This window comes from Oncorhynchus mykiss, chromosome 10, assembly GCF_057628025.1.
Source record: "Oncorhynchus mykiss isolate SJ-2025 chromosome 10, ASM5762802v1, whole genome shotgun sequence".
Taxonomy (NCBI): domain Eukaryota; kingdom Metazoa; phylum Chordata; class Actinopteri; order Salmoniformes; family Salmonidae; genus Oncorhynchus; species Oncorhynchus mykiss.
This window is the reverse complement of record NC_143031.1, coordinates 77,511,130-77,528,317: the sequence shown is the minus strand read 5'-3', so window position 1 is coordinate 77,528,317 and position 17,188 is coordinate 77,511,130. Positions and strand designations below refer to the sequence as shown.

The 17,188-nt window shown below is 41.9% G+C and overlaps 1 protein-coding gene across 2 annotated transcripts; it reads left to right on the top strand.

The window, feature by feature from the left end:
* The first annotated feature begins 7,045 nt into the window (after positions 1-7,045).
* On the top strand, positions 7,046-15,164 carry LOC110533221 (uncharacterized). 2 transcript variants are annotated; one of them, XM_090188016.1, is made up of 8 exons: positions 7,046-7,145; positions 10,122-10,220; positions 10,657-10,732; positions 10,851-10,952; positions 11,039-11,998; positions 13,732-13,871; positions 13,955-14,064; positions 14,467-15,164. In XM_090188016.1, exons 3-8 carry the CDS (start codon positions 10,672-10,674, stop codon positions 14,597-14,599), a joined length of 1,506 nt encoding a protein of 501 aa, XP_090044142.1. In that variant the 5' UTR covers positions 7,046-7,145; positions 10,122-10,220; positions 10,657-10,671; the 3' UTR covers positions 14,600-15,164. The 2 variants fall into 2 exon arrangements, with proteins under 2 accessions (XP_090044142.1, XP_090044141.1); XM_090188015.1 differs by lacking the exon at positions 10,122-10,220 and having other exon boundaries at positions 7,049-7,145.
* Positions 15,165-17,188: the final 2,024 nt, after the last annotated feature.

The following is a 17,188-nucleotide window of genomic DNA, read 5'->3' as shown; positions in this document are numbered from 1 at the left end:
TTATTGTACTGCTATAACCTTCCTTATAAAGACGAGTTTCTATCAATGATGTGTAATAACACGAGATGACGAACAGGGAGCACTGTTTTGAAGCGACGGCACAGTCATGTTGGTACTACTCCTCAATTGAAACCCTAACCCTTACCCTAACCATAACCCTTACCTAATTCTTACAATTTTTACGTTTCAAACTCAATGGGTTAGGGAGGTCCCAAGGTTCCCGGAGAGCACAGACCATTTATTAACATCTACATTTGTTTTTGACAAGTATATTCAAATCAAATCAAATGTATTTATATAGCCCTTTGTACATCAGCTGATATCTCAAAGTGCTGTACAGAAACCCAGCCTAAAACCCCAAACAGCAAGCAATGTAGGTGTAGAAGCACGGTGGCTAGGAAAAACTCCCTAGAAAGGCCAAAACCTAGGAAGAAACCTAGAGAGGAACCAGGCTATGTGGGGTGGCCAGTCCTCTTCTGGCTGTGCCGGGTGGAGATTATAACAGAACATGGCCAAGATGTTCAAATGTTCATAAATTACCAGCATGGTCGAATAATAATAAGGCAGAACAGTTGAAACTGGAGCAGCAGCACGGCCAGGTGGACTGGGGACAGCAAGGAGTCATCATGTCAGGTAGTCCTGGGGCATGGTCCTAGGGCTCAGGTCCTCCGAGAAAGAGAAAGAAAGAGAGAAGGAGAGAATTAGAGAACGCACACTTAGATTCACACAGGACACCGAATAGGACAGGAGGAGTACTCCAGATTTAACAAACTGACCCTAGCCCCCCGACACAAACTACTGCAGCATAAATACTGGAGGCTGAGACAGGATGGGTCAGGAGACACTGTGGCCCCATCCGAGGACACCCCCGGACAGGGCCAAACAGGAAGGATATAACCCCACCCACTTTGCCAAAGCACAGCCCCCACACCACTAGAGGGATATCTTCAACCACCAACTTACCATCCTGAGACAAGGCTGAGTATAGCCCACAAAGACGTCCGCCACGGCACAACCCAAGGGGGGGGGGCCAACCCAGACAGGATGACCACATCAGTGAATCAACCCACTCAGGTGACGCACCCCCTCCAGGGACGGCATGAGAGAGCCCCAGTAAGCCAGTGACTCAGCCCCTGTAATAGGGATAGAGGCAGAGAATCCCAGTGGAAAGAGGGGAACCGGCCAGGCAGAGACAGCAAGGGCGGTTCGTTGCTCCAGAGCCTTTCCGTTCACCCTCCCACTCCTGGGCCAGACTACACTCAATCATATGACCCACTGAAGAGATGAGTCTTCAGTAGAGACTTGAAGGTTGAGACCAAGTTTGCGTCTCTGACATGGGTAGGCAGACCGTTCCATAAAAATGGAGCTCTATAGGAGAAAGCCCTTCCTCCAGCTGTTTGCTTAGAAATTCTAGGGACAATTAGGAGGCCTGCGTCTTGTGACCGTAGCGTACGTGTAGGTATGTACGGCAGGACCAAATCAGAGAGATAGGTAGGAGCAAGCCCATGTAATGCTTTGTAGGTTAGCAGTAAAACCTTGAAATCAGCCCTTGCTTTGACAGGAAGCCAGTGTAGGGAGGCTAGCACTGGAGTAATATGATCAAATATTTTGGTTCTAGTCAGGATTCTAGCAGCCGTATTCAGCACTAACTGAAGGTTATTTAGTGCTTTATCCGGGTAGCCGGAAAGTAGAGCATTGCAGTAGTCTAACCTAGAAGTGACAAAAACATTGATTAATTTTTCTGCATCATTTTTGGACAGAAAGTTTCTGATTTTTGCAATGTTACGTAGATGGAAAAAAGCTGTCCTTGAAATAGTCTTGATATGTTCTTCAAAAGAGAGATCAGGGTCCAGAGTAACGCCGAGGTCCTTCACAGTTTTATTTGAGACGACTGTACAACCATTAAGATTAATTGTCAGATTCAACAGAAGATATTCTACTACAGAATCTCTAATTAGCACGTAAAAATTATATTAAGTGACCTGAACATAAAAATTATATTAAGTGACCTGAACATAAACATTATATTAAGTGACCTGAACATAAACATTATATTAAGTGACCTGAACATAAACATTATATTAAGTGACCTGAACATAAACATTATATTAAGTGACCTGAACATAAAAATTATATTAAGTGACCTGAACATAAAAATTATATTAAGTGACCTGAACATAAAAATTATATTAAGTGACCTGAACATAAACATTATATTAAGTGACCTGAACATAAAAATTATATTAAGTGACCTGAACATAAACATTATATTAAGTGACCTGAACATAAAAATTATATTAAGTGACCTGAACATAAACATTATATTAAGTGACCTGAACATAAACATTATATTTCAAAAATATATAAAACCATATTCCTTAAAATATATTTTAGAGAGTACTAATGTTACTGTCCCCACTACAACAAAAAACACTTAAATACATGATTGAAATAATGTAGATTTAAATTCATTCCTATGGAGGACGGGGAGTGTCAATATGGCCGACCGGTGGCTTCAAAGCCTCTCATTGGCCAATACATAGCATCAGCAATCCAAGGTTTATATACATCATTGGTTTCTATCTGTTCAATCTGACCTTTTCTTTTCACACTGCGTTGTTAACTTATAACTGACACCATTTAGAAGTGAAACACTGGTGTTACTATACTATTAGTACAGTACAGCATACATACATCTTTAATCCCAACGTTGTAGGATCCCTAGCTGGCCTATTGTAGGATCCCTAGCTGGCCTATTGTAGGATCACTAGCTGGCCTATTGTAGGATCACTAGCTGGCCTATTTTAGGATCACTAGCTGGCCTATTGTAGGATCACTAGCTGGCCTATTGTAGGGTCACTAGCTGGCCTATTGTAGGGTCACTAGCTGGCCTATTGTAGGATCACTAGCTGGCCTATTGTAGGATCACTAGCTGGCCTCTTGTAGGGTCACAAGCTGGCCTATTGTAGGGTCACTAGCTGGTCTATAGTAGGGTCCCTAGATGGTCACTAGCTGGTTTATAGTAGGGTCCCTAGATGGTCTATTGTAGTGTCACTAGCTGGCCTATAGTAGGATCACTAGCTGGCCTATAGTAGGATAACTAGCTGGTCTATTGTAGGGTCACTAGCTGGCCTATAGTAGGATCACTAGCTGGCCTATATTAGGATCACTAGCTGGTCTATTGTAGTGTCACTAGCTGGCCTATTGTAGAGTCACTAGCTGGCCTATAGTAGGATCACTAGTTGGCCTATAGTATGATCACTAGTTGGTCTATTGTATGGTCACTAGTTGGTCTATTGTATGGTCACTAGCTGGTCTATAGTAGGATCACTAGCTGGTCTATTGTAGGGTCACTAGCAGGTCTATAGTATGATCACTAGCTGGTCTATTGTAGGGTCACTAGCTGGTCTATTGTAGGGTCACTAGCTGGTCTATAGTAGGATCACTAGCTGGTCTATTGTAGGATCACTAGCTGGCCTATTGTAGGGTCACTAGCTGGCCTATAGTATGATCACTAGCTGGTCTATTGTAGGGTCACTAGCTGGTCTATAGTAGGGTCACTAGCTGGTCTATAGTAGGATCACTAGCTGGTCTATTGTAGGATCACTAGCTGGTCTATTGTAGGGTCACTAGCAGGTCTATAGTAGGTTCTCTACCCACCAGCGGGTAAGCAGAGTTCCGCACTTATGAAGTGATTTGCATCTGTTTTGGGTTGATTTGTATCTGGCAGGAGGATTTGCATCTTAAAGTGGGCATCGTGCCAGTAGGGTGAGCAAGTCTGCTGTCTCACCATCCAAAACATGTTGGAGAGCCACCTGCCTGCTGAGTGCTTGTTGCTATCTGGGTAGCTAGCCTGTTGTAGAGGCACCTGCCTGCTGAGTGCTTGTTGCTATCTGGGTAGCTAGCCTCTTGTAGAGGCACCTGCCTGCTGAGTGCTTGTTGCTATCTGGGTAGCTAGCCTGTTGTAGAGGCCCCTGCCTGCTGAGTGCTTGTTGTTAACTGGGTAGCTAGCCTGTTGTAGAGCCACCTGCCTGCTGAGTGCTTGTTGCTAACTGGGTAGCTAGCCTGTTGTAGAGCCACCTGCCTGCTGAGTGCTTGTTGCTAACTGGGTAGCTAGCCTGTTGTAAGGCCTTGTAGGGGCTACTGTAGGTCAACCAAGATCATGTGGTTTACAAGAAACTGTATAGGATTTTAAGAAGTCACATGTTACCCCCGTGGAGTGTTAGGTGGATTCCTTCTCATAACCCTAACACAGCTCCTCCACTTCTCCTTTTCTCACACCAAACATTCATATTTTTATCTTTCACTTTCTCTCTGTAGTTTCTGTAGAATATTTAGACTTGTAAAACCTAAAGAAAGTGCTGCATCAGCAGACTCAAGGCAGGGCCCATATTTATCAAACGTGTCAGTGTAGGAGTGCTGATCTAGGATCTGTTTATACTTTTTGATCATTATGAATAAGGTCATATTGGCAGGGATGACTTGATCCCAGATCAGTATTTCTGACATGCTTGATAAAGAAGGGCCCTGATCTCTAGATTTGCTCTTGCATTGAGTTAAGGTTCGGGTTGATTTCACTGAAGAATATTGCCTGCACTGTCATTCACACAGACCACATTATTTCACAAAATATTTATTTGAAAGTACGGTATAGACACATTTTGGTGTTGAATCTTTCAAGTTTTCTAACGTTAGGGAATTTTGGAGTAGCAGAATTTTCAACCATTCATAACCCCAGGATTTGTGCTTGAGAGAGGGGGTTGTGAAAGCCAGCAGCCTGCAAATTTAACTTTCAGTTGGACTTGAGCTTGACTGAACTTTAGTAACATATCCTTCCTGTTTCCAACCAACCACACATTCTGTTGTTGTCACATTATGTATCTGAGCCTATCAGACAGTGGTACATCAGTTCATTATTGTTTGGCCTATCTTAATCATGCTCTATCACTACTATTGTGTTATCAATCAAATGTATTTATAAAGCTCTTCTTACATCAGCTGAGATCACAAAGTGCTGTACAGAAACCCAGCCTTAAACCTCAAACAGCAAGCAATGCAGGTGTAGAAGCATGGTGGCTAGTAAAAACTCCCTAGAAAGGCCAGAACCTACTATAGACCTGCTAGGGATCCTACAATAGACCAGCTAGGTATCCTACTATAGGCCTGCTAGAGATCCTACTATAGACCTGCTAGGGATCCTACTATAGACCTGCTAGGTATTCTACTATAGGCCTGCTAGGGATCCTACTATAGACCTGCTAGGTACTCTATAATAGGCCTGCTAGGTACTCTATAATAGGCCTGCTAGGGATCTTACTATAGACCTGCTAGGTACTCTATAATAGGCCTGCTAGGGATCTTACTATAGACCTGCTAGGTACTCTATAATAGGCCTGCTAGGGATCTTACTATAGACCTGCTAGGTACTCTATAATAGGCCTGCTAGGGATCTTACTATAGGCCTGCTAGGGATACTACTATAGACCTGCTAGGGATCCTACTATAGACCTGCTAGGTACTCTATAGTAGGCCTGCTAGGGATCCTACTATAGGCCTGCTAGGTACTCTATAATAGGCCTGCTAGGGATCCTACTATAGGCCTGCTAGGGATCCTATTATAGGCCTGCTAGGTACCCTATAATAGGCCTGCTAGGTACTCTATAATAGGCCTGCTAGGGATCCTACTATAGGCCTGCTAGGTACTCTATAATAGGCCTGCTAGGGATCCTACAATAGGCCTGCTAGGGATCCTATTATAGGCCTGCTAGGTACTCTATAATAGGCCTGCTAGGGATCCTACTATAGGCCTGCTAGGTACTCTATAATAGGCCTGCTAGGGATCTTACTATAGGCCTGCTAGGTACTCTATAATAGGCCTGCTAGGGATCCTACTATAGGCCTGCTAGGTACTCTATAATAGGCCTGCTAGGGATCCTACTATAGGCCAGCTAGGTACTCTATAATAGGCCTGCTAGGGATCCTATTATAGGACTGCTAGGTACTCTATAATAGGCCTGCTAGGGATCCTACTATAGGCCAGCTAGGTACTCTATAATAAGCCTGCTAGGGATCCTACTATAGGCCAGCTAGGTACTCTATAATAGGCCTGCTAGGGATCCTACTATAGGCCAGCTAGGTACTCTATAATAGGCCTGCTAGGGATCCTATTATAGGCCTGCTAGGTACTCTATAATAGGCCTGCTAGGGATCTTACTATAGGCCTGCTAGGTACTCTATAATAGGCCTGCTAGGTACTCTATAATAGGCCTGCTAGGGATCTTACTATAGGCCTGCTAGGTACTCTATAATAGGCCTGCTAGGTACTCTATAATAGGCCTGCTAGGGATCCTACTATAGGCCAGCTAGGTACTCCATAATAGGCCTGCTAGGGATCTTACTACAGGCCTGCTAGGTACTCTATAATAGGCCTGCTAGGTACTCTATAATATGCCAGCTGACTGCAGGATGCCAAATGCATTAAAGAGAAGGGGGTGGGGGGATAACTAATGTTGCCTCCAGAGTGATTAATATGTTACGAGCTAGGCCTGTCACGGACAGTTTGGTGAATCTGTTGTTGGCTTAAACCATTCTAGCACCCTCCTCCTGAACAGGGTTCAACAAGTAGTTACAAAAGGTCTGCTATGCATCCTGCAAGTAGGTCAGGACAGGAACAGGATTAGAAAGTTCAGAACCCAGTTTGAACACTGAACATTGTTATAAAATGGCAGTTGACAGGGATTTAAATAAGATATAGACACGTTCAGCCTTCCAAATTTTCTAAGCTTTAGAATTCTGGAGTAACTGAACATACAACCATTACTTTTAACCTAAAGTTTACCTTTGACCCCTATAGCTCATGTGCTTGAGAGAGAGGGGAAATGAAACACTTATATGCAGCATTCTGTAACTTGAACTTTCAGTTTGACTTACTTCCTGTCAACCACGTTGCCTTTTATCTGAACCTAACATCCAGTGGTATATTAGTTCATAATTGTTTTACCAAATTGAAAGGATATGCTGACGTTGACACAAAAGGTGGGGTCTCTCAGACTATAAACAACGTGGACACATTATTCCAATCTTACTTTGATGCTCATTCATTTAACATATTTGTATGCATCCGTTTTCAACTCTCAGAGACTGTGGTAAGATTGTATTTCTCTATTTCACCAGATATGATCATTTTATGAGGTGTGTTTATTGTCTGATTCTTATGTAATATGTTAGTGTCTCTGGGAGACTAAGCAGGTGAACAGTAAACAGGACAAAGTACAGCGCCTTGCGAAAGTATTCGGCCCCCTTGAACTTTGCGACCTTTTGCCACATTTCAGGCTTCAAACATAAAGATATAAAACTGTATTTTTTTGTGAAGAATCAACAACAAGTGGGACACAATCATGAAGTGGAACGACATTTATTGGATATTTCAAACTTTTTTAACAAATCAAAAACTGAAAAATTGGGCGTGCAAAATTATTCAGCCCCTTTACTTTCAGTGCAGCAAACTCTCTCCAGAAGTTCAGTGAGGATCTCTGGATGATCCAATGTTGACCTAAATGACTAATGATGATAAATACAATCCACCTGTGTGTAATCAAGTCTCCGTATAAATGCACCTGCACTGTGATAGTCTCAGAGGTCCGTTAAAAGCGCAGAGAGCAACATGAAGAACAAGGAACGCACCAGGCAGGTCCGAGATACTGTTGTGAAGAAGTTTAAAGCCGGATTTGGATCCAAAAAGATTTTCCAAGCTTTAAACATCCCAAGGAGCACTGTGCAAGCGATAATATTGAAATGGAAGGAGTATCAGACCACTGCAAATCTACCAAGACCTGGCCGTCCCTCTAAACTTTCAGCTCATACAAGGAGAAGACTGATCAGAGATGCAGCCAAGAGGCCCATGATCACTCTGGATGAACTGCAGAGATCTACAGCTGAGGTGGGAGACTCTGTCCATAGGACAACAATCAGTCGTATATTGCACAAATCTGGCCTTTATGGAAGAGTGGCAAGAAGAAAGCCATTTCTTAAAGATATCCATAAAAAGTGTTGTTTAAAGTTTGCCACAAGCCACCTGGAAGACACACCAAACATGTGGAAGAAGGTGCTCTGGTCAGATGAAACCAAAATTTAACTTTTTGGCAACAATGCAAAACTTTATGTTTGGCGTAAAAGCAACACAGCTCATCACCCTGAACACACCATCCTCACTGTCAAACATGGTGGTGGCAGCATCATGGTTTGGGCCTGCTTTTCTTCAGCAGGGACAGGGAAGATTGTTAAAATTGATGGGAAGATGGATGGAGCCAAATACAGGACCATTCTGGAAGAAAACCTGATGGAGTCTGCAAAAGACCTGAGACTGGGACGGAGATTTGTCTTCCAACAAGACAATGATCCAAAACATAAAGCAAAATCTACAATGGAATGGTTCAAAAATAAACATATCCAGGTGTTAGAATGGCCAAGTCAAAGTCCAGACCTGAATCCAATCGAGAATCTGTGGAAAGAACTGAAAACTGCTGTTCACAAATGCTCTCCATCCAACCTCACTGAGCTCGAGCTGTTTTGCAAGGAGGAATGGGAAAAAATGTCAGTCTCTCGATGTGCAAAACTGATAGAGACATACCCCAAGCGACTTACAGCTGTAATCGCAGCAAAAGTTGGCGCTACAAAGTATTAACTTAAGGGGGCTGAATAATTTTGCACACCCAATTTTTCAGTTTTTGATTTGTTAAAAAAGTTTGAAATATCCAATAAATGTCGTTCCACTTCATGATTGTGTCCCACTTGTTGTTGATTCTTCACAAAAAAATACAGTTTTATATCTTTATGTTTGAAGCCTGAAATGTGGCAAAGGGTCGCAAAGTTCAAGGGGGCCGAATACTTTCGCAAGGCACTGTACATATCTACAATACATTCGAAAGTATTCAGACCTCTTGACTTTTTCCACATTTTGTTACGTTACAGCCTTATTCTGAAATGTATTTTTTTTTTAAATTCCTCTCATCAATCTACACACAAAACCCCATAATGAAAAAATAAAACTGAAGTATTTTACTCAGTACTTTGTTGAAGCACCTATGGCAGCGATTACAGCCTTAAGTCTTATTGGGTATGACGCTACAAGCTTGGCACACCTGTATTTGGGGAGTTTCTCCGATTCTCCTCTGCAGATCCTCTCAAGCTCTGTCAGGTTGGATGGGAGAGTCGCTGCACAGCTATTTTCAGGTCCCGCCAGAGATGTCGAATCGGGTTCAACGCTGTGCTCTGGCTGGGCCACTCAAGGACATTCAGAGACTTGTCCCAAAGCCACTCCTAAATTGTCTTGGCTGTGTGCTTATGGTCATTGTCCTATTGGAAGGTGAACCTTCGCCCAAGTCTGAGGTCCTCAGCGCTCTGTACTTTGCTCCGTTCATCTTTCCCTCGATCCTGACTGATCTCCCAGTCCCTGCCGCTGAAAAACATCCCCATAGTATGACGCTGCCACCACCATGCTTCACCGTAGGGATGGTGCCAGGTTTCCTTCAAATGTGACACTTGGCATTCAGGCCAAAGTGTTCAATCTTGCTTTCTTTAGACCAGAGCATCTTGTTTCTCATGGTCTGAGAGTCCTTAAAGTGCCTCTTGGCAAACTCCAAGCGGGCTGTTATGTGCCTTTTACTACCATCTGTCTGGACACTCTACCATAAAGGCCTGATTTGTGGAGTGCTGCAGAGATGGTTATTCTTCTGGAAGGTTCTCCCCTAACCCTAACCCTAACCCACAGAGGAACTGGAGCTCTGTCAGACTGACCATCGGGTTCTTGGTCACCTCCCTAACCAAGTGCATTCTCCCCTGATTGCTGAGTTTGGCTGGGCGACCAGCTCTAGGAAGAGTCTTTGTGGGTCCAAACTACTTCCGTTTTAGAATGATGGAGGCCACTGTTCTTGGGGACCTTAATTTTTTAGTACCCTTCCCCAGATCTGTGCCTCGACACAATCCTGTCTTGGAGCTCTACGGACAATTCCTTTGACCTCATGGCTTGGTTTTTGCTCTGACATGCACTGTAAACTGTGGGACCTTACATAGACAGGTGTGTGCCTTTCCAAATAATGTCAAAAACTTTATATTTACCACAGGTGGACTCCCAATCAAGTTGTAGAACATCTCAAGATGATCAATGGAGACAGGATGCACCTGAGCTCAATTTCGAGTCTCATAGCAAATGGTCTGAATACGTATGTAAATAATCTATTTCTGTTTTTAGTTTTAATACATCTGCATCAAAATCTAAAACATGTTTATACTTGTCATTATGGGGTATTTTATGTAGATCGATGAGGATTTTTTTATTTTTTATAAAAAGCATTATATGATAAGGCTGTAAAGTAACAAAATGTGGAAAAAGTCAAGGGGTCTGAATACTTTCTGAATGCACTATATGTCAATTACTGAAGTGTGCTTGTTTGAGCTCTACCACCGTGTATGTGTCGCTAGTTGGGTAGAGATTGGGACTATCCTATTGTTTCCTTTATACCGGGTAAGCTAAGACAAGACCTCAAGTATTTGACAAAACATAAGACACTGATTCAAACCTACACTAGAGCTGAAGTAACAGAGGAAAATATAGCATTTAACTTCTACAAATGTAAGAGACAATCTATACAAACACAGGTGGAGAATACAATAATGCAGACCATGGATATTGATGACGACACGTCTCCCAACAAGCCCAGTGTTACATTTTCAGGTATCAATTCAAATACAAGCACACAGCCTTTGTACTTTCAAATCCTGGATAATATAAGTATTTTTAACGTTACCAGAGGGAGTTCAAAGATCTTACATGATATTTCCCTGTGATTCAGCAAATTTTCATTGGTGGAAGAGACCCTCTGGAATTGCTGCAGTATGTCTCGGGCTGCTGTGTGTTCTCCTATTGGCTGGGATCATAGGCCTGTTTGTCTACTGTAAGTTTAGAATGTTTTTACATAAATATTTGTAACCTTCAGTGGTGTAATAGTTAAACATATGTATATAATTTTCCATTTTAAAGATGGCGTCATCGATCATCACTACTCAACAGAGAGAGACCAACAGACCAGTTACAGCCTTCTGACTAAAGAAGGAGATCAGCAACCAACCAGTTATAATAACTTGACTAAAGAGAGACAACAGCTACAGACCAGTTACAACACCCTGACTAAAGAGAGAGACCAGCTACAGACCAGTTACAACACCCTGACTAAAGAGAGAGACCAGCTACAGAGCAGTTACAATAACCTGACAGAAGAGAGAGACCAGCTACAGACCAGTTACAACACCCTGACTAAAGAGAGAGACCAGCTACAGACCAGTTACAACACCCTGACTAAAAATAGAGACCAGCTACAGACCAGTTACAACACCCTGACTAAAGAGAGAGACCAGCTACAGACCAGTTACAACACCCTGACTAAAAATAGAGACCAGCTACAGACCAGTTACAACACCCTGACTAAAAATAGAGACCAGCTACAGACCAGTTACAACACCCTGACTAAAGAGAGAGACCAGCTACAGACCAGTTACAACACCCTGACTAAAAATAGAGACCAGCTACAGACCAGTTACAACACCCTGACTAAAGAGAGAGACCAGCTACAGACCAGTTACAACACCCTGACTCAAAAGAGAGACCAGCTACAGAATAGTCTCGCAACCAAAATTAAGGAGAAAGACCAGTTGCAGAATACTCTCAACACAATAACTCAGGAAAGAGATCAACTGCAGAATAGTCTTAATACCAAAACTAAGGACAGAGACCAGTTGCGGAATACTCTCACCACAATAACTCGGGAGAGAGACCAGTTGCAGAATAGTCTAAATAACAGTACCATAGAGAGAGACCAGTTACAGAATCATCTCAATACCACAACCACTGAAATTGACAAGTTGAAGAAGAGTGTGGAGAATAGAACTATGGAGCGTGACCAGCTACAGAAGGAGAGGGAAAGGCTGAACTGTAATATCACAGGTAAGGAAAGTATTTTGCAGTAGAGCCCTGTTTTCAATACAACAAAATAAAAACACGTGCACAACTACACAGACAAGATGCCTTAAGAAAACAATCACAATTAACATTTAAAAGATCAGAAATCTAGTTTTTTCATTGTGCAGGGAGCAGCAAACATCCATTCTAATAGTTTTTTGTAAATTGTTCCACATGTAAGGTGCATCAACACTGAAGGGACATGTTCTGATCTGTGTAGAAACTGTGGGGATCTGAAGTGTAATGTAATACATTGACCCAGTTTAATAATTAGTCATTCTAGAAGATACTAGAGATGTCAGATACATTGGAAGTTGTGACTTGTACATCAAGCTGCCTCTACAGAAACAGGAGCATAGATCATATGAGATGTTCTGACCTCTCATAAGACAAGGCTCGTGCAAAGCTACTTACTTATTCAATGTGTGAATAAATAACAGTTGTAAAAGTTATGTTTAACGTATAAATGTCAGATACAATGAACAAAAATATAAACGCAACATGTAAAGTGTTGGTCTCATGTTTCATGAGCTGAAATAAAAGATGCCAGAAATGTTCCATACACACAAAAATCCAGTTTCTCTCAAATGCTCCAATTTGTTTTAATCTCTGTTAGTGAGCATTTCTCCTTTGCCAAGATGATCCGTTCCACCTGGAAGGTGTGGCATATCAATAAGCTAATTAAACAGCATGATAATTACATAGGTGCAACTTGTGCTGGGGACAATAAAAGGACACACTAAATTGTGCAGTCTTGTCCACAACACAATACAGATGTCTCAAGTTGAGGGATCATGCAATTGGCATGGTGACTACAATAATGTCGACCAGAGCTGTTGCCAGATAATTGAATTCTCATTTCTCTACCGTAAGCCGCCTCCAACGTCGTTTTAGAGAATTTGTCAGTACGCCCGACCGGCCTCACAACCGCAGACCAGGTGTAACCATGCCAGCTCAGGACCTCCACATCTGACTCCTTCACCTGCCACCCGGACAGCTGATGAAACTGTAGGTTTGCACAACAAGAATTTCAGTGCAAACTGTCAGAAATCGTCTCAGGGAAGCTAATTTGTATGTCGCAAGGATCTGTACACAGTTCCTGGAATCTGAAAATGGTCCAGTTCTTCGATGGGCCGAATACTCAACAGACATGTCACCCATTGAGCATGTTTGTGATGCTCTGGATTGACGTGTACAGCAGCGTGTTCCAGTTCCCGCCAATATCCAGCAACTTTGCACAGCCATTGAAGTGGAGTGGGACAACATTCCACAGGCCACAATCAACAGCCTGATCAACTCTATGTGAAAGAGATGTGTCACACCGCATGAGACAAATGGTGGTTTTCTGATCCACACCCCTACCTTTATTAAGGTGTCTGAGACCAACAGATGCATTTCTGTATTCCCAGTCATGTGAAATCAATACATTCGGACCTAAAAAATGTATTTCAATGGACTGATTTCCTTATATGAACTGTAACTAAGTGACATTTTTGAAATTGTTGCATGCTCCGTTTATATTCTTCAGTGTAAAAGCTGTAGGCAAACAGGCAATTCACACAAACGATTGCTGTGGGACATCACCAGAACATTTGATTCATTTCCTGGGGAAAGGCAGAATCAGCTCAGTCGAAGGGTTCATTAGCTTTATCTGTGTCATGTTCTTTTTATTTTAAATAACATTCAAGTGACACATATGGTAAATGTGAAACTTCTAGGGTCCTGTCCTGAAGGATGGAGAAGGTTTGGCTGCAGCTGTTACTACCTCTCTACTGAGAGGAAATCCTGGGAGGAGAGTAGACAGGACTGTCTGGAGAGAGGAGCAGATCTGGTGATCATTAACAGTGAAGAGGAACAGGTGAGAGAAAGAGAGCTACTTTTTATACTCTATTTATTATTCCATCATGTGATAGTAACAATGCTTTTTCTGTTCCTCAACAGACATTCATCAATGGGTTTGAATCAGTCACTTTTGCCTGGATTGGTCTGACTGACTCTGTTACTGAGGGAACCTGGAAATGGGTGGACGGCACCCGACTGACCACCCCAAGGTAAGAGACTACTGATCTATAATAACACTGACCACCCCAAGGTAAGAGACTACTGCTCTATAATAACACTGACCACCCCAAGGTAAGAGACTTCTGCTCTATAATAACACTGACCATCCCAAGGTAAGAGACTATTGCTCTATAATAACACTGACCACCCCAAGGTAAGAGACTCCTGCTCTATAATAACACTGACAACCCCAAGGTAAGAGACTACTGCTCTATAATAACACTGACCACCCCAAGGTAAGAGACTACTGCTCTATAATAACACTGACAACCCCAAGGTAAGAGACTACTGCTCTATAATAACACTGGAAGGAGTTGGACTGATTCTCTGTGTTGTTCATACTCTAGGTTCTGAGAGAGTGGTCAGTCTAACTCTGTTTTTTTTTACTGCAGCTATTGGGGTAGAAGACATCCTAATGCTGGTACATACCATAACTGTGGGTTTCACTATTACGTATCATCAGGCCATGGAGTATGGTGGAGTTTTGATTGTTCCTCTTCACAACAATGGATCTGTGAGAAATAGGCTTCTCTTAGGTACATTCTCTACACTGCTGAATATTGAACTCTACTGTATGTTAATGATGGTCTGAAAGACTGATGGGATTTGATAGAATGGTACTCTGAACTACACGTAGGAGAGAAACATACACACATGCACACATTCAGACACACACACACACCCCAACATACAGGACCTGAACAAGAGTCTCCCATGGGAGAAAACAACACCTTTATTAGACAAAGAGGAAATTCCCTTTTGTGCCGAGAGCTGACACTGATTTTCAACTCGCAGGCGGGACTACCACATCACGTGACGATGAACAACCAATCATGACCGACTCATGTCTGCTACACAAGCTGACACACAATAATTTATTCATATGTCAAACAATTATGTGTAGAATATAGATATCATTCAATAGCCACTGTCAATCAATTACTGTTAAGTTCTACATTTCTAAATACATTTAAAATGACTGTATATGTTTATTAGTAATACAGTGTCTGCTTCTTGTGCTTTTATCATTCCGTACTTAAACGTGTACTTCCTGCTTATTCAATAAATAATTTAATCTAGATTAAAGACATTTCTTGTCTAGTACATTTTTGTTCTCTCTAATCTGTTCTATACTTTAATCTTAAAACTTGTTGAGGATAGGTGGCAGTATTTTCACTTTGGATGAATTGCGTGCCCATAGTGAACTGCATCAAACTCTGTCCTAGATTGCTAATAGATGCATATTATTATTACTATTGCATGGAAAACACTCAAGTTTCTAAAACTGTTTGAATTATGTCTGTGAGTATAACAGAACTCATAGGGCAGGCAATCTTCCAAACAAGAAGTGAAATTCTGAATGTGGGTCAACTTTGACGTCATCGCCCCCTCCTTTCCCAACAAGATGTGGATCTGGTAACACTTCCTACGCGTGCCACTAGATGTCCTCATTCAGTAGAAAGTGGAATGGGGCATTTGCTGTGAACTTTGACCGAATGGGAGGGGAAATAGTCAGTATCCCGACAAAATGCCATTTTCCTGTGGCGCATTTCTCTGTGGGTGCTACCATCGTTCCATTTGGCTGCAGCTGAAAACGTATGATCCGGTTGGAATGTTATTGGATATATATGATAATATCACCCTGAAGATTGATTCTCTACTGAGTTTGACCAGTTTATTCGACCTGGAATATATATTTTTGAAGTTTTCGTGCGAGTTGTCCTGGACCAGCAGTCAGTTTTTGGGCACGTGAGCTGAAAGTGATAGCAAATGCAGCTAATTGGACACTAGTATTGGACATTATGGAACAAAACAACGATTTATTGTGGAACTAGGACTCCTTGGACTACATTCTGATGAAATATCAAAGGTAAGGGAATATTTATGAAGTAATTTCGTATTTCTGTTGACTCCAACATGGCGGAGAAATACTTTTACGTCTGAGCGCCGTCTCAGATTATTGCAATGTTAGGCTTTTTCGTAACGTTTAAAAAAAATCTGACACAGCGGTTGCATTAAGAACCAGTGTATCTTTAATTATTTGTAGAACATGTATCTTTAGTCAAAGTTTATGATGAGTATTTCTGTTATCTGGCGTAGCTTTCTATAATTCCTCCGGATATTTTGGAGGCAGTTCTGAACATGGCGTCAATGTAAACCGAGATTTGTGGATGTAAATATGCATATTATCGAACAAAACATAAATGTATTGTGTAACATGTCATATGAGTGTCATCTGATGAAGATTATCAAAGGTTTTATCTCTAATTCTGCTTTTGTGACTCTATCTTTGGCTGGGAAAAATGGCTGCGTTTTCCCTTTGATTTGGTGGTGGTCTAACATAAATATATGTGTTTTCGCTGTAAAATATTTTTTTTAAATCGGACATGATGGGTAGATGAACAAGATCTTTCATTTGAGGTATTGGACTTGTTAATGTGTGAAAGTTAAATATTTCTAAAGAATATTTTTTACATTTGAACTCATATCATGTTAACTTCCTGTTTGTGGTGACAACACCAGAATGAAGGGTTGGATCATAACCATTAGTTATGAAAACAGTGTCTATGGTTTTGTTACTAAACTACCTGGGACTAATCATTGACTACAGTAGGACAGGTGGAATTAACTCCAGTTATAAGAGAGACAGGGTTTTGAGTGGATGTGATTGACAGAATGCATGAGATTCATCTAATAGGGTATAAATCATCGGAGGCTGCTGAGGAGGACGGCTCATAATAATGTCTGGAACAGAGCAAATAGAATGGCATCAATCACAGAAACCATACGCTTGATGTATTTCATACCATTCCACTAATTCTTCACCAGCCATGACAAGCCCGTCCTCCACAATTAAGGGTCCACCAATAAACATGTGTGACCGGCCTAGAGGAGCTGCAGCCTGTGCTAATTCAACACTACATTACACAACACTAACCCAATACACCTGGGCTCTTTCTCAGACATCTAAACATCTGTCCACTCCTTCACTGATCTGAAAGAGCTGACCAGGTGAAAGCTAAACCAGCGTAATGATGAGCTTCCTTCCACCATATTGTTTTCACCTGTGAAGCCAATCAGTGCAGATGTAGGGGAGGAGACAAGGACAGGGAG